Here is a 24,563-nt window from a genome sequence, read left to right as displayed (position 1 = left end):
GTCACGTTCCAAGCTCAGCAGCAACCCATGGAGAGGATTTTGCTCCTTCTCCTCCTTCTCCCTTCCTCCCTTGTACTGTGAGTTGCAATAGCTGGCTGGGAGAGTGTGGCCTAACCGACAGAATGGTGGCAGCAGAGAGGCAAAGAGGAGGGTAAACAAGGAGGCCATGTGGAGGGTGGAAGAAGAGCAAACAAAAGTAGGTAGGGCTTTGCCCTCAGAGGTTAAAGGCATGGCCTTGTCACCTTCTGTACATCTCGTAAAAAGGGCTGTCTTGAGTCCTAGCAGAAGTGAAGTGGCAGTGAGGGCTGGCAGAAGTGCTGAAAACCAAAGTAGAAGTAGTCTCCTCACTTCTACAGCTCTTCTTATTCATGGCAAGGTGCAAGTGAGCACTGGGAGACATGAGGTGGCTGAGCACATCACTGTTCTGCAAACCAGCAAGGCAGATACCCACAGGACTTGCACGTAGAAGCTCTAGTAACTTGGAGCAGCCACACAGCACATTTCAGTGGTGCATCTTGTCATGTGGATGCAGTGGGATGCATGGGGAGCTGTGGTTTGGTATGTTTGCCTCACTGTCTCTGACTGTAGAGCCTGGTGAAGTCTCTTGCTGCAAAGCCTTCTTCTCACAGCAAGAATACAGTTTGAGATGCTGCAGCCCCCACACTGAGAGTCATGTCCTGCTACTTGTCTTCATAGGTTACCAACGTCAGTTGCTCTACAAACATGATGATGGCTCCTACAGTGCCTTTGGGAAAGCTGACAACCAGAGCAACACATGGTAAGTGACCAGCATTGGTATTGTCACCCCAAACCTATCGTCTTTGCTGGTTCAGCTCCTGGCTGTGACATGGGATCTCTGTATGCTGTGCTTACAGGCTGACAGCTTTTGTAGCGAGGTCCTTTGGACAAGCCAGCTCTCACATTTACATCAATAAGGATCATGTGCAAAGTGCTCTGCTCTGGTTGCAGAAGCACCAGCTGCCTACTGGCTGCTTCCAGAGTGTGGGGAAACTCTTCAACAATGACCTGAAGGTATGGCTGCCAGACACGGGAATGGAAGGAACATAACATGGGGCACAGGGTTCCTTCCTCATTCTCTTCTGCTGTGCACAGATGCACAAAGGAATGTCCCTATAGTCCAGCTGAGCCAAGGCAGCATCCCAGAGGGGAACAAAAAAACATAGGCTGAACCAGCAAGCATTTCCTCCATGTCAGGTTTTAATCTCAGCTAGGCTTTCTTTATTTGCACACTAGCCAAAAGGCACTATGGCTACCTGTGCCAAGGCACTTCAAGGACACAGGAAGAAACATTTGTTTATTTTAGTGCTTGTCTAGAATAATCTGGTTGTATTCTCCCTCTTCTCATGCCTTACAACACACAATACTCTCCAGACTCTAATATGGGATTATCTGAAGACATGGTTGTCCTTCCACTGCCCAAAAGTAAGTCTTCTGCAGCTTGCCATCTGCTGCAATGTTGCTAGAAATCATAGAATCATAGAATGGTTTGGGTTGGAAGGGACCTTAAGGACCATCTAGTTCCTAGACAGGGACACTTCCTGCTAGACCAGGTTGCTCAAGGCCCCATCCAGCCTAGCTTTGAACACCTCCAGGCTTGGGCCCTTCACCACTTCTGTAGGCAACCTGTTACAGTGCCCCACTACCCTCATGAGGAAGAATTTCTTCCTGATGGCTAATCTAAATCAAGCTTTTTCCAATTTGAGGTCATTACCTCTCATCCTGTCACTACACGCTTTTGTAAAAAGTCCCTCCTCAGCTCTCCTCTAGCCCCTTTCAAATATTGGAAGGCTGATAGAGGTCTTTTCCAACTGAAAATATTCAATGATTCTATAAGGTCTCCCCAGATCTTTCTTTTCTCCACGATGAACAACCCCAGCTCTCTCAGCCTGTCTTCATAGGAGAGGTGCTCCAGTCCTGTGATCATCTTCATGGCCCTCCTCTGGACCCTCTCCAACAGTTCAATGTCATTCTTGTGTTGGGAGCCCCAGAGCTGGGCACAGTATTCCAGGTGGGGTCTTACAGGAGTGGAGTAGAGTTGCAAAATCAGCTCCCTAGACCTGCCAGACATGCTTCCTTGAGGATCCCAGGGTACAACTGATTTTCTTGGCTGCAAGTGCACATTGCCAGCTCATGCTGAGCTTCTCATCCACCAGCACCCCCAAGTCCTTCTCCTTGCACTGCTTTCTATCCATTCTCTGCCCAGACTGTATTTGTGCCTGGGATTGCCCTGACCCATGTGCAAGTCCTTGCACTTGGCTTTGTTGAACTTCATGAAGTTGCACTGGCCCACCTGTCAAGTCTGTCAAGGTCTCCCCAGGTGACATCACTTCCCTTCAGTGTGTCGAACACACCACACAGCTTGGTGTTGTCAGCAAGCTTGCTGAGGGTGCCTTGATTCCACTGTTCATGCCACTAACAAAGACATTAAACAGCACTAGTCCCAGTACTGATCCCTGGGGAACACCACATGTCACTAGTGTCCACTTAGACATTGAGCATTGACACTCTTGAGTGTGGCCATCAAAGTCAATTCCTTATCCACAGAGTGGTCCACCCATCAAATCCACATAATCTCCAATTTAGATACCAGGATGTCATGTTGCACACTGTAAAACACTTTGCACAAGTCCAGGTAGATGACATCAGCTGCTCTTCCCTTGTCTGGAAGGCCACCAAGTTTGTCAGGCACAATTTGCAGTTGGTGAAGCCATGCTGCCTGTCATCAATCACCTCCTCATTTTTCATGCGCCTTAGCAGAGATTGCAGGAGAATCTGCTTCACAATCTTGCTGGGTGCTGAGGGGATATTGACTGGCTTGTAGTTCCATGTGTCTTCCTTTCTTTCTCTTTTTAAAAATGGGGGTGATGTTTGCACAAAAGTCTTGATGAACATGCCCTAGCACTCAGGTACCAGTGTACAAATCATATGGCAGTGTTTGGGTTCATTGTCTTTGTAAAAGTAAAAATAATCCAATCCAGTCAGATTGCAATGTCATCCATATTACACACAAAGCAGGTTTTATTTTATTTTATCTTATTTTAGTAAAGCAAAGAGAAGGGATACACTTTTCCCCCCCCCTCCCCCTTTTTTCCCTTAAAATTTAAATGCATTACTAAAGAAAACCAGAGTGTACAGGTGGACTACATCCATTTCTGATTTCCACTGATTTCTCATCTTGGGCTTTCTATTTGAACAAAACTAGGGAGATGGTTGAATCCCCATACCTGAAGATGTTTAAAAGATGCAGAGGTGTAGTGCTGAGGGATATGGTTTAGCACAAGACTTGGTAGAGCTGGATGCTGGTTAGACTCAATGCTCTTAAAGGTCTTTTCCAACCAAAATGATTTTGTTTCTATGATTAACCTATAGCTTCTAAAAGCCACCTGAATCATGTGCACACTTGCATTGCCTCTTGTGTGCAAATCCTGCATCATAAAAACTATGTTCACATGTCCAGTTGTAACACATTTAATAAAATAAACAGCTAAACAATTTGCTTCATGCCTTTCTATGACAAGGCAAGCCTAAGTTATATGCACAACATGGCACTAATGATGCTCTCAACACCAGACTTCCATGATATGCAGTAAGTAAGCCTGGAGGGCTTTCTTCAATCCCCACATGTCCAAGAATGCCCAGAGGCATGCTACTGTACTCTGTCAAGTACACCATTCAGATGCACTTTCAGTGGTTATACAATGACAGGCAAGCAATGGTTGGTTTTGTCCCTTTGATGCTTGTCTGTATGACTTGCAGGGAGGTGTGGATGATACAATCTCATTAACAGCCTACATCACTGCTACGCTGGTGGAGCTCCATCTGGAGAACAACGTAAGTCACATCTGAATTCTTACAGGGTTTGAGAGCATCTTCTACCCTTCATTCCTCCAAAGGTCTGTGGTTACAAGGAGGACTCTGCCTGACTTGGTGAAAGGTTCTATCATGTCCCACCTTTGTAGACAATAAGCTCAGAAGGAAGTTTTTAACTTGGTAGTGAGTTCTTAATGTAAATGGCCTGGTTTGCATCAAAGCAGAGCATCTGCCTTTCTCAACTGATCTTAGGGGGAACAGTTGTCTCTGGAAATGGCTCAGGGCTTGCAGGGAGAGGGCACAGTATTATGATCAATGTATCTAAAGGAGAAAACAAGACCATCTTTCAGGTGTCCCAAAAGCAGGGAGAGGAAATTCATTGGATTTTGATTCCTTTTTTAGGATACTATGCTGGATAATGCCTTACACTGCCTCAAGAATGTAATACTTGATGAGACAAACCTTTATGTCAAGGCCTTGATGGCTTATGTCTTCACACTGACCAAGGACACAGAGATGAGACAGCAGCTCCTGGATATGCTGGAGAAGGAAACTGGTAGGTTGTTGCTGTTCAGAAGGTTTTAGGTTCTAGAGATGCTTGTGTTTAAGGCCTGATATCTGCAGGATTTAATTGCAGTGGATTGGGAAATGTAACTACTCTCAGATGGGCTTTTTTTCTGTCAGAAAATGGTAATTTATTGAAGCTGTGAAAGTCTCTAATTTTTTCAGCCCCAAGAAACAATTTCCAATCAAAAGAAGCAGAGAGCAGAGGTGATCCATGCTCAATTTGTGTGGTAAACGTAGTCACTTGAGCTGTGGTGCTCCCATCTTTCTTCACCAGTTCATACATAGTACAAGAGGTCTTTCATGGAAACTTGGATAAGGGGTAACAGGCACAAACTAGAAGACAGAAAGTTACATTTCAGAAAAATATTCTTTACTTTCAGAGTGGCAGAGCACTGGACCAGACTGCCTGCCTAGAGGTGTTGTGGAGTCTCCTTCTCTGGAGGCTTTCAAAACCCACCTGGTTGCATTTCTGTGCAGCCTGATCTAGGTGAACCTGCTCAAGCAGATGGGCTGGACTAGATGATCTCTGGAGTCACAGAATCACTAGTCTCATTGCTCAGGATCCTTGGATGATTGCATGTTTTCTGTTGTGCTGCTAAGATTGGTTCTTCCTTTTGTCTCTGTAACATGGGAAAAAATGGACCTCTGACCTAAAGGAGGATGCCAAATGATGGTTTCCAAGCATCTAAACCTATGGTTAAACAACTGATAATCTTCTTCCTAGGAACAAAGGATAGGATGAGAGGAAATGGCCTCAAGCTGCACCAGGGGAGGTTTTTGGAACACTAACACCTACAAGTCAAGTGATAGTTTTCTTTGGCTCTGCTTCCACTGATAATAGTTAGCAATGACTTAGCAAAAGCAATGGAGTGAGGGAAAACTGTTGTTCTGCATGTTTAATAGTATCTGTGTTCTGCATATTGAGTCTGAGGATATGGCTTCCTCCTAGAGAACCTCTGTCTCAGAGGATTATCTCCTGCTGACTAGAGATGCCTTCCATGGCCTGGTGGCTAGGATTCTGCTGGCTTCACTAACAGTTGAATCAGTACAGTAACAGTTGGCTATCAACTAACAGTACAGTTGGATCTCAAAGAAGAGTTTGGTGCTCTTTAAAGACTCAAGGCTAGTCTGTAGGTCATCTGTAGCAGCATTTCCAAGACACTTTCTAGCACTTTGTGAAAAAAATTGTTCTGATTTGTCACCTTGGAAGTAACAAATCCCAAATCCCTCATGCAAAAACTGTCCATTGTGATAAACATAACGAAGCAACACCAGTCCATAGAGTTCCTGAGCTAAATTCGGAGGGGTTTATTCTGGTTACATGCAAACAAATGATTTTGTGATTCAAAAGCAAAGGTTTGTTCTAAAAAGTGACTTTGAATTTAAATGCACCATTGTACAAGATGTCTACACTGGCACAACTAAGCTAAACTCTTAGCTCAGTTTTGGCTAGCCCCCTATCACTTCAGGAAAACATTAAACCAGACTCAGATGCATCCTGTGTCTGTGAGCTTGGTCTGTAGATGGGAATCCAGCTCTTGCTTAAATTGTGCTACCCTATACATTGGATAGTAAGGATGCCACCACAGATAGTCTTGCTCTTCCAGCAGTCTGCCAGCAATTTTTCCTCAAAGAGTGATCAATTCTTATGCAACAGATACAATTAACTAGAAGCGAATCCTAAAGCTTTTCCGCACAGGGAGCCCTGCTAGACTGTCTAAATGAAGAAACAGCAAAATGTTTGCTGTCTTTGAATACAAAGAGCTGAACAGGACTAGGACTGTACTTGAAACAAAAAGACTCTGTTCAGAGTCAACCAGCTTCTAGGTGAACTGTTTCCTAGAGGAATTGGTTGAAGATTTGGGATCTGCATCGCTCAGTGCTTTCAAAGGAAGAAATGGAGCCTGTGATAGATGGCTAGCCGTTCAGGGTACAAAAGCAACAGCAGGGATTGGCTTCTGCACTCTGATGTGCCACACAGAAAGGCACCTGCATTTCTGATGGTATACAGGAAACTGGCAGTCCCCAAAGGATACTAGGGCAGGAGAAACAGATGTTCATAGAGATGTGAGAGGAAAAGTCTTCAAGTTGCACCAGGAGAGGTTTAGGTTGGTTATTAGAAGAAACTTTCTCATGAAAAGGGGGTCTTGAAGACTGGAACAGGCTCCCCATGGAAGTGGCCGAATTCCCATCCCTGGAGGTATTTCAGAGGTGCAGAGGTGTGGTGCTGAGGGGTATGGTTTAGCACCAGACTTGGTAGACTTAGATAACGGTTGGACTCAATAATCCTTTCCAGACAAAATGATTCTATGATTCCATGTTTCTCCTCCCTTCAGCAAGGCTCCTGGCATCACATTCCAGTGATGAAAGATCTTCTTCTATCATTGAGACAGTAGCCTACATCCTCCTGGCTTATGTCTCTAAACCGGACTTATCAGTCAATGAAGCCTCAGTGAGCAAGCTTGTGCACTGGCTCAGTGGACAAAGAAATGCCTTTGGTGGATTTGCTTCCACACAGGTAAGAAGATGAGGAAAACCATGGGGGAAGGAGAGAGCCATCTCTCATGTCCATACCACTCTAGATCTATCCTTTCCCTTCCTGCTTGGGAAGGGGAATGCCATGAGCAAACTTTTTCTGTGTGGTGTAATTTAGATAACCCAAGGCCTGGGTCTGCTAACCCCAGGGGTCAGAAGCCACTCTTTCCGGGTACCTGAAGTCACCCTGCTGCCTGTGGCATAGACCCTTACCTATGTACTTAGTAGCACAGACCTTGCTTGTGTCAGTGTGAATCAGGACCATGAGGAGCATGGTTTTGCTGGCAGTGTCTGACTTAGTGTGTTGGGTCTTATATTGGCATGGCTCCACAGCAACATGACTCTCTCTCTACATTCAGGACACAGTTGTCAGTCTGCAGGCCCTTGCTCAGTATGCAGCCTTGATTCCTCAGGAGATGAGAGATGTAAGAGTAACAGTGAAAGGCAAGGAAGCTTCTCCATTAGAGTTCCATGTGCACAAGAACAACAAGTTGGTCCTGCATCAAGCTTCTCTTCTTGAAGTCCCAGGGATGTACACAGTGCAGGCAACTGGCAGTGGCTGTGTTTATGTACAGGTGAGTATCTCTAAGGAAGGAACAAAGCTGTCAGGTTTTGCCACTGACTATTCAGGAGAGGTTTGGCTCTAAGCAGGTACTATAGCCTCAAATTCTGAGTAGGATTTGGCTTTCTAGGCAGTATCAGGTCAAGCTTGAAGTAGTTCATGCATACTCTGTTGACGTGGTTTTATTGCAACCATCTATGGTATCTTCTTCTCCGAAATGTCTCAGCTTTGTTGTCCCATGCTCCAGAGCCATGTTACTGTTAAGAGATCAGTAGATCTGAAACCAGGAGTGGTGAGATTCAGAACAGTACCTGCTTCTATATCAAACATATTGCTGATGTCACTGATTCAAAAGAGCACTGTAAATTCTGACATAATATTCATAGAATCATAAAACCATTTCAGTTTGGAATGATTCCCACCATTATATAATTCTACTAAATTTGGTGCTAAACTGTGTCACTCAACACCATATCTCTGCACCTTACACTTCCAGGGATGAGAATTCAACCACTTCAGAATTACAGAATCACGGAATCAGCCAGGTTGGAAGCCCAACCCTATCTAATCAGCTACACCATGGCACTAAGTTCCTCATCAAGTCTTTTTTTAAACACTTTCAGGGACAGTGACTCCACCACCTCCCTGGGCAACCCATCCCAGTGGGCAATCACTCTTTCTGTGAAGAACTTTTTTCTAAGATCAAGCCTAAACTTCCCCTTACATAGCTCTTGTTCTGTTGCTGGTTGCTGTCCTCTTCTTCTGTTGCTGGTTGCCCGGGAGAAGAGACCAACCCTCACCTAGCTACAGCCACCCTTCAAGTAGTTGTAGACAGCAATAAGGTCTCTCTTGAGCCTCTTCTTCTCCAGGCTAAACAACCCCAACTCTCTCAGCCTCTCCTCACAGAGCTTGTGCTCCAGACCCCTCAGGAGCTTTGTTGCCCTTCTCTGGACATGTTCCATCAACTCAATGTCTTTTTTGAACTGAGGGGCCCAGAATCGGACTCAGTACTCAAGTGTGGCCTAACCAGTACGGGGGCACAATGACTTCCCTGCTCCTGCTGGCCACACTATTCCTGACACAAGACAGGATGCCATTGGCCTTCTTGGCCACCTGGGCACACTGCTGGCTCATGTTCAGCCTACTGTCAGACAGTACCCCCAGGTCCCTTTCTGCCTGGCTGCTCTCCAGCCACTCTGACCCCAGCCTGTAGCACTGCATGGGGTTGTTGTGACCAATGTGTAGAACCTGGCACTTAGATGTGTTAAATCTCATTCCATTGGACTCTGCCCATCTGTCCAGCCTGTCAAGGTCCCTCTGCAGAGCCCTCCTACCCACTAACAGAACAACACCTGCCCCCAGCTTGGTGTCATCTACACACTTACTGATGATGGACTCAATGCCCTTGTCCAGATCATCAATAAAGATATTGAACAGGATGGGGCCCAGATCAACACCTGCTCCCAGCTTGGTGTCATCTGCAAACTTACTGATGATGAACTCAGCCCACTTGTCCAAATAATCATAAAGATATTGAACAGGATCAGACCCAACACTGATCCCTAGGGGACACCACTAGTGACTGACTGCCAGTGACCTACTGTTCCAGTGTTTGAGAACCCTTTCAGTAAAAAGTTGTGAAGAATCTCCCATCTATTGACTAAACAACCCCAGTTTCCTAAGCCACTCCTCACAAGACTTCTTCTCCAGACCCTTCAACAGCTTTGTTGCCCTTCTCCCAACACACTCCGGAACCTCAATGTCTTTCCTGTGGTAAGCGGCCCAAAAATTGAATCCAGTATTCAAGGAGTGGCCTCACAAGTGCTGAATAGAGGGAGACAATCACTTCCCTCATCCTGTTGGTCACACTATTCCTGACACAGCCCAGGATGCTGTTGGTCTGGACATACACTGGCTCAGATTCAGTCAGGTGTCAGTAAACACCCCCAGGTCTTTCTCTATTGGGAAGCTTTCCAGCCAGTCTTCCCCAACACATGCAGGATGAGGAGTGATGTAGGACCAAAGTCTTCCTATCCTGATACACCAATACAACTAGTCCTTTAGGAGAATATAACTTATTTTTCTCACAGCTTTGATAATGGTCTGTTTATGAGTCACTCATACAGCAAGGAACTCAAGTCACTCCATATGAAAACCTCCCTCACTGGATCATTTATGTTCATTCATCTTTTATGATACTCTGCAATGAGAATCTGCAAGTAGCATACAGAGAAGAGGACATAAAAAATATTTACTATTAATGTCTGTAGGAGGTAACTAGGACTCACGCTATTTGGCCACACTTGAATATAGTCAATAAATGTAAGAGATCTGATGATCTCTAATGGCCAGGCACTCAGTCATGAAGCAGGTGGAGGAAGATTGGCCTATGCTGCTCTTTGGAGGAGTGTAATCATCCCTTTTGCTCAGTTGTCCTCTTCTGATTCGTTGCTTTCTCTTTCTTAAGGGTTTTATACTTGTATTCTTGGTATTTTTCCTCTTGAGACCTGCAACTACTGACTATGACAAGTGATAGGATGAGAGGAAATGGCCTAAAGTTGCACCAGGGAAGGTTGGGATTGGATATTAGAAGAAAATTCTTCACTGAAAGGGCTCTCAAACCCTGGAATAGGCTCCCCAGGCAGATGGTTCAATCCTCTTCCCCCAGCACAGGGAAGAGGCAGAGATGTGGTGCTGAGGGACATGGTTTAGCACGAGACTTGGTAGAATTATATAATGGTTGGACTTGATGGCCTTAAAGGTCTTTTCCAACCAAAACGATGCTATGATCCTACATTTCTAAATCGACAGTTAACAGTTACGCTTCTTGTAGGCTGGATTTTAACTAATGTGCTTTCTCACTCCTTAATAAGATATTGGGATGGTGTACTGCATAAGGCCTTGGATCACAGCTGAGCCTCCGTGCTCAGATTTGGCAGATGTATTTGATGCTATGTGCTAAACAGCATGTCTGAACAGAAAGCATAGCTGGGGCCAACTGTGTTAGTCACTGGTTACCAATTATTTAAAATCTGGAGGCACAGGTAGTCCTTCAGCTCACACACTGAACCTCCAGGGCATTTCACAGAGATGTTTTCTCTTCCACCAGACCACTTTGTACTATAATATCCCACCACCAAAAACAGAAGAGGTCTTTGCTCTGGATGTGGCAACAGTACCAAGAGAATGTGATGGTGCCAGGAAACAGCTTGACATTCATGTGTCTGTCAGGTATGAGATCCTTTGAGGCTCCTTATTTAGTAGAAGCAAGTGGAAGGCCCAGCTGTATGACCAGAACCCCATAAACACCTCATATCTTCGGAGACAAAGACACAGGGAGAGACTCATTTTTCTCCATAGATCTCAAAGAGATTGTGAGATGAAGTTAAGGCCTGAGCATCATAGGAATGTATTGGAAATAGCTTGCAGAACCATAGCATGGAGCAGCTCAGCAGCCTCCACAGCACTAGCAGCTGAGATGGCAGCATTCCCAAAGAGCCAGAGTTCCCCCTGACACTTGTCAGCCTGTCCTGAAACAGCCTTGAGGTGCATTCTCCTATAGTGTGAACCTTTATTGAAACCTGACAGCAGAAACTCCAGTCCCTATTCATATGTCACCTATCTGCATTTGTCCAGGATGAGTGTCTTGGTTCATATTCACCATGCCCCACTGTCACAAAAAACAATGTCAATGTTGCTGCTCTCAACCTGTTACATCAAAGATGACTTCCACCTGTTGGAGAGGGCAGCATCAAGATTAACCATAACAACATTTCCTACACAATCTGCTTCTGTATTGAGCAAGTAGATGGGGCAAATTTTTTTTGTGTCCCTTTCTCCCATCAGTTAGACATTCTGCTGAGTTTCCACGTCACTGCAGATTAGGTCAGAGTTTGGAAGTATTCATGTTATCTCCTGGAAATGCTATGATACCTTCCACATCTAATGTGCTTCTCTCCTGCCTTTTTTTTCAGTTATGTAGGGGACCGTGAGACCAGTAACATGGCCCTGGTGGAGGTGGAGATGCTGTCAGGGTTCATTCCTGTGAAGAGCTCTGTGCAAGTGGTATGACTTTTTCTCTGGCTTTCCCTGAATATATGAAAATCTATGTTCCAGATGCAGCTCAGTCAGAAACATCCAAACATCTGAGAACTGCAGGAGAATGGTAGCTACTTATCTTGTTACAAATTAACTAAAGCAAGCAAGTGCAGGTACAGCGAGGTATTTCAGAAAGTAACTTCACTTGCAGACTGTGCAGTTTTTTCAAATTCAGTAGTGAGGATCACATATCACAGAATCACAGAACAGTGGGGGCTGGAAAGGACCTCCAGAGATCATCTAGTCCAACCCCCTGCTAAAGCAGGTTCACCTAGATAGGTTGCACAGGAACACATTCAGGAGGGTCTTGAAAGTCTCCCAGAGAAGGAGAGTCCACAACCTCTCTGGGCAGCTTGTTCCAGTGCTCTGGCACACTCAAGGTTAAAGAAGTTTCTCCTTATGTTTACATCAAACCTCCTGTGTTCCAGTTTGTGCCTGTTACCCCTTTTCCTATCACTAGGCACCACTGAAAATATGCATTGAGAAGTTAGAGAAGAGCTGTAAAGTATCTAGTTAGAATTGCCTGGCATGCACTGAGACCCTTTGCAGCGCCATTTTTAAGGATACTCCATAAAGGAGTACTGAATCCCATGGAGCAGTTCGAGGACATGCTCCAGGAGACAGACAGGAAGATCCATCATGACCTCCAACTAACCATCTTCCCCTTTGCTACAAGTGCTGAAAGTAGGAATGCAGTTCAGGAACATCTGTTCCAGATCAGAAAGTCTTTGTGTGCTCCCAACAATCTCAAGGTCATCATAGCTGGGGAATGCAAGCCTTCCCCTGACTAGGCAAATAGCTTCAGTCAGCTGTGGTTCACTGACAAATATCAAACTTGGTGTGAAACAACAGCGAAGGCTAACAAGCTGCTTCTAAGCAAGGTCAACTCTTGTCTTCCTATACAGCTGGAGGAGATACCACTAGTGAAAAAGACAGAGATAAAACCAGATGAAATCATAATCTACTTGGAAGAGGTAAGAGGAAGACCACAGGGAGTTTGCCCAACCAAGCCGTAGCAACTGCAGGACTTAGCATTGGGACTCTGAAAGATTAGAAATACACATCTCTAGGGTGGCCAAGCGGGCTAAATTTTTAGAGTCACAGAATCGATTTGGTTAGAAGAGACCTTTAAGATCATCAAGTCCAACCATTCTCTAACTGTACCAAGTCTGGTGCTAAACCATGTTCCTAAGCACCACATTTCTGCTTCAGTTTTGGCAGAAGAGGAAGAGGGTGGAAGAACCTCGATAGATAAAGAAATCTCTAATGCAGAGGGAATAAAAGTGATATATACATGACTTGAAGAAGACCAGTGCATTTTTGATCACTTCTATTTTTTCACCAGCTGGGTGGCACTACTTTGAAATTTAACATCTCAGTGGAACAAGATGCCGAAGTGCAGAACCTGAAAACAGCAACAGTGCATGTCTATGACTACTATAAGCCGGGTGAGATTTCACTGACATAGGCAAAGACTAACTATTAGCCACTCATTCAGTTCGGTCTACACCTCCTACTCCCTTACCTCCTTTATTCTGGTGCACCTCCTCCTACAACTTAGGTTTCCTCTGTACCAAACTTCTAGATTCAAACAGCTTTTCTGTTCTTGAGATGAAACTGTGTGGCACTATGATTATGTTGTGGTGTGTATGTGTTTAAAAAAAAGTGTTTCTTTACTTCCTCCAGCTTCAAGATACATAGAATCATAGAATAGTATCATAGAATCATTAAGGTTAGAAAAGACCTCTAAGATAGTCAAGTCCAACCATCAACCCAACACCACCACGTCCAACAAACCATGTCCCAAAGTGCTGTGTCTGCATGTTTTTGAACATCTCCAGGGGTGGTGACTCTACCAGGTCCCTGGGCAGCCTGTTCCAATGCTTGACCACTCATTCAGTAAAGAAATTTTTCCTAATACCCAATATAAACCTCCCCCGGCACAACTTGAGGCCATTCCCTCTAGTCATTTAGTTATTTCCTTGGGAGAAGTGACCAACACCCACCTCACTCCAACCTGTTTTCAGGGAGTTGTACAGAGTGAGGTCTCCCCTCAGCCTTCTCTTCTTCGGACTGAACACCCACAGTTCCCTCAGCTACTCCTTATGAGACTTCTCTGTGGAAAGAAAGCTACTCTGTCAATTTACTATGTCTTCTCCATCTCCTTAGCATTCTTGAAAATGCTTTGGCTTTTATTTAAAATCAGTGTTCCATACAGCCACCCTCAACATCAGAAGGCAAAAGTTAGTTCTATGCTTTTCACGTGTAGTGTAATAATCCTACCAGCTGTTATGCACCATCATGTCTTGGTGGACAACAGGAAAATAATTTCTTACTCTTTAACACTCTAAATGAACTGGCTGCACATAGAAAACAGATCTTATAGTCATTTTGAGTGCCTATGAGTTTTCGGGGTTGTGTGCGTGTGTTCAGTATGAGCTCAAAAAGCAAATGGAAATTTAAGAATTTTTTTAATATATAATTTGAGAGCAAAATGGAAAAACTATGTCTGGAGATGAAGAAAGCAGTACCACAGGGCTACAGGTTGCGTGCTGAGATGCATTCTTGTTTCCCCCTTCCACACTATCTCATGAAGAGACAGAGACTTCCTAACCCAGCCTTGACAGAGTTAAATATTGTCACCTAATATGCTCTCTTTGCTACTTCATCCTGTTCAAGACTTTTTTTGTGATGAGGACGTACAACTTCAAAATCTTTATCTGACATGAAAATACTAATTATCAGTAAAAAAAGATCAAGACACACAAATGAAAGGTTCTCTGTTGACAAAACTGTCCTTGAAGCAGAAGGTATTGTGATTCATAAGATGGTATTTCACAGCTGTATGGGAGACAGATTGTTGGTGCACATTTTCCTGTTCCTGTATTCACACTCTGAAGGGTGAAAAAAATTAAGGTGGTGCTATGGTTGTATTGAAGAGAAAGAAGCGTGGCGTTACCACACCACACAGCTCTGCAGCTCACTGTCCTTTCTCTTTTGTTTCTACAGATGACCGCACAGCAAGAGAATACGCTTTCCCTTGCAGCTCAGGTTAGTGCTAACAGGTTTCAAGGTAGGAACAGCTGAAACAGAGCACAGGACTGGTGCTAAGCAAGCAAAGCAGCCCACCTCTGTTCCGTATTTAATTCCATCGTGTGCTGTAGAGCTTTCTTGTACTGCAGGTTGAACTGGGATCTACTGTACAAGTTGTGGGCACAGTTTCTAGTCCAGGTATAATCTCAACACAAATCAAAGCTTGAGAATACCACAGAAGGTTGAAAGGATCTATTTTAATTCCACTTCTATACACTCCTCATGTGTGCAGTTCTTGCAGCATCCCAAACCTGAATGCAACTGCAAATGGTTAAGTGAACAACCAAAAAAAAAAAAAAAACAAACAAAAAAAACCACCACCATGTTGCAACTCATTCCCTAAGATCTCTTAGTCCTTAGATATCTTGGTAAAAATTAATTAGGCGCTTTGCCTTTTCTTGCTTGCTCTTTTCACAGATGTCCTGGAGAAGGATTCCCAATAGAATGCCATGGCTCTGCAACCAGTAATCTGAGCTATTTCTTTTTATCTATGCCCTAAGTTTCTATGTGAAACCTGGCTTGACACACAATTGTTTGGGATCAAGACAAATAAAGCATGTGAAACCTGGAAAGATGGCAGTGATGTGATAGCTGATGAAGTCTGCACAGATTTTAATGCCTGAATAAGAGAGAAACATTACTTAGATTATAGTTACATATTTTGCTTTTAGTCACCATGTGGCTTAAGTCTTCCTCTCCTCCCTAAATCCCAACTATGGGCTACCTTATCAATTGAGCTAACACATCAGTTTGTTTACAGCCAAACTCCAAGCATGGCCCTGTGAATCATCTTCTTGTCACAACTGAAGAGTAGGACAGGCAAGGGAAAGCTAAGAGAGATATAAATGCACATGGGGAGGTTTAGATTGAATATTAGGAAAAATTTCTTTCAGTAAAGAGTGGTCATTGCAACAGGCTGCCCAGGGAGGCGGTGGAGCCACCATTCCTGGAGGTTTACTGGGCATGGTGGTGTTGGGCTGATGGTTGGACTTGATGATTAGAGGTCTTATACAACCTTAATGATTCCTTGATCCTATAAGTAGCTATCTAAGGAGCATCTCAGAAAGCCAGAAGATGACACATGCAGGGAAATAGTGTACTTGTGTACTGCATGTCACTATCTTGTAGTGCCAGGACTGAGGTAGAGCCAGAATGGGGTCATAGGTCCTACACTGCGGGAGTGCTCCTGGAACTGGGGCTAGAAAAGAACACTCTTCCTGAAGACACAGGCTGAGCAACAAATGATGCCCAGGAGGTATGATCCCAGAGGATGGAAAAAAAAAACTTGCATGTCTGAAAGAGACAAGGAATTGAAGAGGAACCCTTGGATCTGACAGTTTAGACTGGATATTATAGGAAACTTCTTTACCGAAAGGGCTTTCAAACACGGAAGTCTCCCCAGGGAGGTGGTTGGATCCTCATCCCTGGAGGTGTTTCAAAGACACAGAGATATGGTGTTGAGGGATATGGTTTAGCACCAGACTTGGTAGAGTTAGAGAATGGTTGGACTCAATGATCTTAAAGGTCTTTTCCAATGAAAACGATTCTATGATCCTTATCCAGAAAGAAGTTAAAACACAGGACAGGGGAGCTGTCAACTCTCCTGCAAGCTTGGACAGGTCTTTTTTCCTGACTCGTGTATTGCTCAAATGACAAGCTCCAGTTTGGAGACAGAGCAATGGTTTGTTACTTTGCCTTCCTTTCTCTCCACTTTTTAACCCCCAAATCAGGAAAGAAATACAAAACTGCAGACCTGTGGGTTGGAATTGTAAGGCTTGTTACTGGGAATGTTGACTATATAGAGTCTAAGGTTTATTCCAAGGGTTTTCTCCTCCTTTTTGAGGTGAACAAGGACCCTGAATTTTCTCTTGAAGCTACTAATAGCTACTACTGAGAACCACGTGAGATATCCTACAGATCCACCTCACAATGTCTACTGTCTCTGTGCATGCCTGCAGACTCACATATGATGTCTTGTTAATTCTTAATCTTACCCTTAATTGCATCAAGGTGCAATCCACAGCTAAATCCAAGGCACTGCAATAGATGAGTAATTTTTAAAGCATACTTGGATTTCTTTGTTAATTTGTTTTCTTTAAGTATATATTGTCCCAAAAATGGATTCTCCACCCAGTCTGCAAGGTCCAATCCATACACAGAGACAAGATACCAAGTTTATTAAGATCCTGTGCAGGATTAGGTGTTAGCAGGATGATGTCCAAAAGCTAACACACCTTCTGAGACATAAGATGGGTCTTACGTGCAAAATAGTAACACAATAAGGCAGTATTTTCCTCACATACATATGAAGGTAGAAATTAACCATTCCCTTATCTCGATGCTCCTGCTATCTTTTGGGACCACCAGGTGTAATACCAACTTCTACTCCCCACCCCTGGTTGTGAAATCTGGAACCTTTGTTAATCCTTTTCCTTTTGAGAGTATATTGGGTCTGTGCCAGGGGTGAGGTATTCAGGTTGTAATTAGCAAAGGAAAAGGGCACCATTTTAGCAATCCCTGTGTTATCTTTTTCACAAGACTCTGCCTCCTTTTAAACTTAATGTCCCATTATTACCCCTCAAGACCTTATCTTGTGAAGCATCTCTTAGTCAATCTTCCTACAAGGAGAGTCCCTGGAATGTGGTTTACCTTTGACAATCAAAAAGGCTTCTTTCCTGAGAAAAGTCTAAAATTTGTGATTTCTTGTAGTTTGCAGCACGGTGGGTTTATTCCCACACTTAGGTTGATAAGCAACGTCATTAATACTGTCTTCGATGGCCAGACCCAGTAACACTTAGAAGTAGCCTGATACCTATCAGCTTCTGCTGATTGACTTCGTTTTCCTTTCATATGCAGTTCACATCTTAAAAGTGGTGGTGAGAAGCATGCCTTCAGGGTACTACAGGTAACTGACGCCTGGTGCTGGCTCCTCACACAATATTCCACATCTTCTCTTTATGTCTTCTAACTTCCCACTTCCTGCAGGGAGCAGAAAGGTGGTTTGGCCTGCATTTTATCTGTTTTTTTTTTTTTTTTTTGAGGGATGGGAAAACAAGATGAGGAGATATGTGGTTGCAGTCTCTCTGCTCAGCTTACAAACTTGAAGAAGCCTTGTAATGGTAGGGAGGGCATATCAAATTCACACTGGGATCAGCAATGCAGAAAATAAGGTGTACAGCAGGTGTACGGGAGAGGTGAAGGTATATAAAAAGCTTGTCTGAAATGTGGGGCAGGAAAGGTCAGAGGACGACTTAGAAACTAGCACAGTCAGATGACCATTAGCTCAGAGACAGGACAAAACAGGGCTGCTATGATCATCTCCTGCCTGGCTTCTTCCTTCCAGAGATGATGATGAGCCATACTGGCCAAGGCTGTTGAATAGATCCAGTGATGAGGCTGTGGATGAGTTGGTGTCTATGTGTGGAAAGGTGTGGACACCAAAAGCACAGTTCTGGCCAGCCTATAAGAAGTACATTGCACTAACTGCAATCACACTTGTATATCCCAGTAAACTGGGAATAATGCCAGCATTTTCTCTTAAAGGGAAGACATATTAGGCTTGTAGGTAAGTCTGAATCAGATTTATGACTCCCCTTGCACCTCCAGGGTACTGATCTGAGGATTAGCTCTTGGTGGCTAGGGCTGATTACATTACAAGCTGCCATGTTCCCTGACAGTGTGTCTGAAAACTCTATCATTCCCCACCACAGAAGAAAGGGTTTTCCGTCTAAGGTACCTGAAGGTAGTGGTCTCATTTTCAGACTGAAGTGATTAAATGAATGTGGGAAAGGGAAAGGAGGCAAATGCAGATACGTAGGACAGATGTCCATTTATATGCTTTTACTATATCAAATCATAGAATCATCATTTTAGTTGGAAAAGATCTTTAAGGACATAGAGCCCAACCATTCTCTAACTCTGCCAAGTCTGGTGCTAACCTATGACCTTCAGCAGCACATTTCTGTCTTTGAAACACTTCTGGGGATGGGGATTCAACTACCTCCCTGGGCAGTGTCTTCCAGGGTTTGAGAACCCTTTTGGTGAAGAAGTTTCATCTAATAGCCAACTTAAACCTCCCTTGGTGCAACTTGAGGCCATTTCCTCTTGTCCTATCACTTGCTACTAGGGAGAGAGATCAACACCCAGCTAACTCCAACCTCCTTTCAGTGAGTTGTAGAGAGAGAAGGTCTCCCTTCAGCCTCCTTTTCTCCAGACTAATCTACCCCAGTTCCCTCAGCTGCTCCTCACAAGACCTGTTCTCCAGACCTTTCACTTTCTTCATTGCACTTCTCTGGACACACTCCAGCACCTCTGTGTCTTTCTTGAATTGAGGGCCCCAAAACTGAACCCAGTACTCAAGGTGTGCCCTCACCAGTGCTGTGTCAATCAGTTCCCTGATCCCGATGCAGGGGGACATGTTGGCTCATGTTCAGCTGGCTACTGGTCAACAACCCCAGGTCTTTCTCTTCTGGGCAGATTGACGACCACTCTGCCCCAAGCCTGGAACCTTCATGAGGTTGTTATGACCCAAGTGCAGGACCCTGCACTTGGCCATGTTGAATCTCATACAACTTATAGACAATATGAATCCAGACAGCACCATATGCAGACTCAGCCTTAGGCAGTGCTGTCTACTCACCTGCATATGAGGTTCATTTGCTGTCACTGTCCTCCTGATAAATTGGGAAAGATCGGGAACTCAAAGGGTGCGCTTTTCCGGCGGGACCACTGAGTGTCACCATCGCACCATGGCTTGCCTCTGATAAGATGCCGTTACTCCAGCAAAACTCCTTTGTTAAAATGGGTTGGAAGAGGGGAAAAAAAAGTCAGTGGAATGAAAACAGGCTGCTTTTTGTTAAGAAGGTAGGAAGATCTGCATCTGAAACGTGAGCAAGTGATCCTACCTTTGAAAGCTAGTCTCATAAATGGTGCTGTGAACTTCAGGGACAACAGTTATAGGACGGAACAAGTGCTTCATCAGGAGACACTAAAAAGGCTGTGATTCCACCAGTTCGTGAGCCAAATGAGCAGAATTTGGTGGGCAGATGAGGGGACCGGGGTTGACAAAAATAGTGAAGGTAGTGGCTAAAGTCAACACAAAGCTGTTTGTCAGATCTTTCCATGTCATGCTTGGGAGGGTGGGGGTGGGGAGGGGCATGTGATAAAACTAGCTGGTAATTAATTTAAATCAAACAAAAGGTACTCAATAAGAACAGGAGTTATGGAAACCAATAGTATCAGCAACTTCACAAAGCTCATAGATAAAGTAATAAAAAGTTGGTCTGTAACAAAGGAAATAGGTTGTGATGTATCCTCCATCATTCCTACTACCATGCTTGGATGTGGGAACAGAACAAGGCGAATGGACTGTAGACATTAGTCAGGAGCACCTGCTTTCCCTGAATCTGGTGGGATGAAAGATATAGAAGCTTCCTTCCTTCCTGGACCAACAGAGATGAGCGGGAGCTCCTTTCTTCAAGTAGACCAATACTCTAGCACTAGAGTGTCCAAATTGGCACCAGATGTGCACACACATGGGTGCACTGATAAGAGACCACTTCAAAGACACCCAAAAACCCACAGGCAGTCACAGGAACCTGATCCTGTTCCCAAAGCACTAGAGCACATAGAAATGTGGCCTTCAGAGGTCACTTGGGATTCTGGGTCCTTAAACCATTCATTCTACTTGCTGACTACACAGACCACAGTTTGTTATTGGATCACACACACATGCACACAGTAGAGAGCACAACCATAGAGGTAATAATTCAAATAATTTATTACAATACAGTACAGACTGTAGTGATCAGGTGTGAAACTTGTCCACACAAATGCACTGGTTGCGTTTGACACAGTTTAACTCATTGGTCTCCATTTTCACATACTTTTTCCCAATCCACCTCCATCCCCTCATTTCCCTGCCTGCAATTCTTAACCCAAACATACCAATGTAGTCTTCCAAATTCTCAAATTGTCTTTAAGCATTCCAACATGCCCCACTACCACACCTGAAGCACTCCCCCATTAAAGTCCTAAAGCCTCTACATTGCAATAGTTCCCCTTTGTTTGTATAGATTCCCGAGTTTCCTCCCTTGAATATACTTCAGTGGAGTTTGGGAGACAAATGGCTCTGTCGTTCACCCAGTCATTGAGGCTTTTTAGGAGTGGTTGATTCACCGAGATTATGCAGTCTGGGTTCCCTGCCTAGACATTGCTGCTTTGATCACTATCTGACTTTGTTTTGAACAGCCTTAAAACTATTTTTTTTCCCCAAGATAAACAGCCAGATTTCTATCTAAACTAAGAAACAACCCCAGCATAGAAACATTTCGGTTGGAAAAGATTTTTTAAGATAATCAAGTCCAACAATTCTCTAACTTTACTAAGCCTGGTGCTAAACTATGTTCCTCAGCACCACATCTCTGTGTCTTTGAAACAGAATGGAGACTCAACCACCTCCCTGGGGAGCTAGGGATCGAGAATACTTTCAGTGAAGAAGTTTCTTTTAACAGCCAACCTAAACCCTCCTTGCTGCCTCTTGTCCTGTCACTCGTTACTAGGCAGGAGAGACCACACCCAGATGGCTCCAATCCCCTTTCAGGGAGTTGTAAAGAGCCAGGTCTCCCCTCAGCCTCCATTTCTTGGCTCTTAAGATGTTCTTGATGCCTCGGTTCTCTTCCCCGACGAGGCCTTGCAGGAGGCCTGTACCGGGGTACAAAGTTCCCCCTCCTCGGCAGGGCCCGCAGGGTGAGCGATGCGGCCCCCGTCGGGCCGGGGAGGCCCCAGAAGGCGACGTCCCGGCCTCAGCATTCTCACCAAGCCCCGGCTGCCGTCACCGGGGCAACGCCAAAGCGGCGGCCGGGGAAGGGGGAGGGAGGGAGGCAGGGGGGTCAGGTGACCGGAAGTGCATTGCGGGAGGAAGTGACGCAAAGGTAGGGAGCCCCAGACGCCAAAAATAAAAAAAAAAAAGGGGAAAAAAAGGCAAGACAATTTAAAAATACAAAGAAAAAGGGGAGCCGAACCGGCGCCCATGTGTAAGTCCTGCCAGGCGTAGCCTTGCCGGCCCCTTTCTCCCTCTAGGCTGCTTTACCAGGCCGCGGCCGGCCAGGGCCCTATGGCCGCCACCGCGAGGTAACGCCCTCGGCCCCGCCTTCCCCCAAACAACGGCCTCCCCCCTTACCCCGGGCACCGCCCGCCCCGCCCCTCCCGGCCCGGGGCCCGTGTCAGGGGGGCGTGTCAGGCGGCGGCGGCCCCAGGGGCTCCGGTAACACCGCAGCGCGGGGTGGTTCGGGCGAATCGTGGTGGTGGCGGCGTTGCTGCTGCTGCTGCTGCTGCGGGAGCCGTGCGGAGCGGGGCATTGCCGTGGTGGCTGCAGGTGAGGCCGGGCCCGGGAACGCGGGCGGCCGCGGAGGGGAGAGTATCCCGGGGCCGAGGCGAGCTGGAAGTTGACAGCGGCGGTGGAGCGGCCATTGTCTGCCCGGCCCCTTGAGCAGCGGCCGAGAAGTGCCCCCCTCGCAGCCCCCTCGCAGCCCCGATTCCCGCTCCTGGGCAGCCACCGCCGCCGCTCCCCCCGCGCAGGTAGCCGGCCGTTAAACACGCGCCTTTCGTTAGCTCCCCGGTGGCGGGCATCCTGCGGTGGATCCCCGCCTCCCGTGTTGTGGGCAGGGCGGGCAGGGCTCCCGCACACACTCTCAGCTTAACTTTGCTGCTGGAGTTGCTGACGGCCTGGGAGGGAGGGCTGCCGCCGTGCTGCCCTCTTCGCCCACCCTCCCGTTCACCCTCCCGGGCGGCTGCGGTGGCCCCACTCGGCAGGGAAAGGCGGGCGACGGGCCGAGCACAGCGTGGGGTGGGAACAGGTTAGTACATGGGTCCGTGCACCTCTCGGGAGTCTGCACCTTCCAGAGCATCCCAGAGCAGAGTATAATGTGTCCCGGCCAGTTTACACGCCTCTACTTTGCGGAGCTCAGGGACTGCTGTGGAAAACTACAATTAACAGAGCAAGGAGTGAGCTCTAGTCCTGGTTGCTAATTTTCTCTCCTCAAAACATGTAGGCAGACCTGTGCAAACATTATTTTGTGGTTAGTTTTTCGTGGATGAGGAGATGAAACCGCTTATGAGATTAGAAAATGTTCTTTAGGCAACATACACTAACATGTAATGGGGGAAAGGGATGGGGTGAGACAGTAAAACTTTGCTATCTCGTGACTAGAGTAGATGTTTGACCTGACTTTTACTCTTGCATTTGAGAAAGGTCAGGAACTTATAGATCGGCCACCTGTAGTGTATACTGAGGTCACACAGGTTCTGGACTGGCCCATGTTCTCATACTCGTACTGCTTCATGAGCTGCTTTTCTTCCTTTCCACTGTGCTGTCATTCTTGCCTTTGTATCCTTCCATATCTCTTTTAGGGATGCAGTTCTAGCTCTTGTTGATAGGTTAAGTTACAGTAATGGACACATTGTTACTCTGGGTTGTTGGTGTTTTTTTGCTTGAGAACTACTGACTACTTTCGCTAGGTGAGTTGGTTAACTAAATATTTTGGAAAACTCATGGTTTAATCATTATTAGTAGGTTATCCAACTCATGGAGCAGCAACTAGAGGAGTCAAGTAAGCTGATAGCCCAGTGATCACTAGATTTTTGGAGGGCGCTGAAAGATGTGCTTAGAGGAGGGGAGTGTCATCTGTGCTGTTTTCAATGGAAATAGCCTGTATTTAGATTGGATTACCCTAACGTGGAGCTGCATTCTTAGATGAACTTGCCTAGGGAAATTCTGTGCCTTTTCGCTTTTGTGTTTGAAAAGGGTTCTGCTGGATAACCTGGCTTGTTGCAAGCAACTTAAAATTCTCACTGCCCTTCTGCAAAGGGAGACTATGATTCTCTATCCGTGCCCCCAAAAAGCCTTCTCCTGATGCCGAGACCAACGTCTCATCACAGAAATATTTCTGCAAGGTTTTGTTTATGCTAGAACCTCATTTTAAGAAGATCTAGATCAGTGTGGAACTCCAAAATTTGCTGGAAGCCCTCAGAATCAATTATACTGTTTGCTGGGGAAACACAAATGGTGGAGCAGAGCACCAGGTCATAAGCCAGGTTTCTCCTCATGCAGCTGTTGAGCTGTTGATGTGTGCTACAGCTAAGCTGAACCTTACTTCTTTTCTCTCTCACTGACACTTACAGCATCACAAGTGAGCTAATTCAACTTGCTGACCAGGCAGAAAATACTCTTCAGTGTAGTTTTTCTGAAAAGTTACCATATTGATCTAGTGAGCACCAGAAGCAAGGTAAATGCTGAGATGTTGAGGATGAGCAAGAGAACAGAAATTACGTCCTAATGGTAGCTAAGCTAATAGTTAACTTGGTGTAACATGTATAGCTTCCTTCTGACTTGCATTTAACCCCCCCTCAAAGTACTTAATTTATTGACCACAGTTATTTTTTCTTTCAAAAAGTCTGTATGCTCTCCCTTCTCGATTTTTTTCCAGGCACCATTTACGTTTTGTGGTGCTGCCCCCTAAGAAAGATATTTAAGGCAATTGTTTTCTCCAGAGTTTTTCTCTTCTAGATGGGCTTATTGACCAATGGTTTTGACCTGCAATAGGGTTGTGCCTGAAGACAGCAGTGGCCAGGTAGGAGAGGGTGCCTCCCAACTCAGATGACTGCAGGTCAGAATTACCAGTGGCCAACACTGAAGCAGTGCAGGAAGCAGGAGGGAGATGCCTGGGCAGGACTTCTGAGCAGAAGTAAAGATTTATGGGGAGGACAGGAATGGGGCAGCAGTTATCTGCTTGTCCATTACAGAATTTTCCAGATTTTTGAGGAGCAAGTTTAAAGCAGCAATTCCCTGATCAAGCCAGCCATCCTCTGCAGTGGGAAT

At 45.4% G+C, this 24,563-nt stretch overlaps 1 protein-coding gene across 1 annotated transcript in view; it reads left to right on the top strand.

Moving 5' to 3' along the window:
• Positions 1-21,821, top strand: part of LOC128973700 (alpha-2-macroglobulin-like protein 1) — a 45,328-nt gene extending 23,507 nt beyond the window's left edge. The window contains exons 26-39 of the mRNA XM_054390126.1: positions 697-778; positions 876-1,032; positions 3,778-3,852; positions 4,234-4,387; positions 6,735-6,916; positions 7,293-7,508; positions 10,605-10,726; positions 11,470-11,560; positions 12,499-12,567; positions 12,939-13,041; positions 14,603-14,644; positions 17,543-17,591; positions 21,424-21,618; positions 21,767-21,821. Coding sequence (XP_054246101.1) covers positions 697-778; positions 876-1,032; positions 3,778-3,852; positions 4,234-4,387; positions 6,735-6,916; positions 7,293-7,508; positions 10,605-10,726; positions 11,470-11,560; positions 12,499-12,567; positions 12,939-13,041; positions 14,603-14,644; positions 17,543-17,591; positions 21,424-21,618; positions 21,767-21,821 — 1,592 coding nt within the window. The remainder of the gene's footprint in view (positions 1-696; positions 779-875; positions 1,033-3,777; positions 3,853-4,233; positions 4,388-6,734; positions 6,917-7,292; positions 7,509-10,604; positions 10,727-11,469; positions 11,561-12,498; positions 12,568-12,938; positions 13,042-14,602; positions 14,645-17,542; positions 17,592-21,423; positions 21,619-21,766) is intronic.
• The last annotated feature ends 2,742 nt before the right edge of the window (positions 21,822-24,563 follow it).

Source organism: Indicator indicator, chromosome 1, assembly GCF_027791375.1.
Source record: "Indicator indicator isolate 239-I01 chromosome 1, UM_Iind_1.1, whole genome shotgun sequence".
NCBI classification, from domain to species: Eukaryota; Metazoa; Chordata; class Aves; order Piciformes; family Indicatoridae; genus Indicator; species Indicator indicator.
The sequence above is the reverse complement of the archived record's forward strand: the minus strand, read 5'-3'. Positions and strand labels throughout refer to the sequence as shown.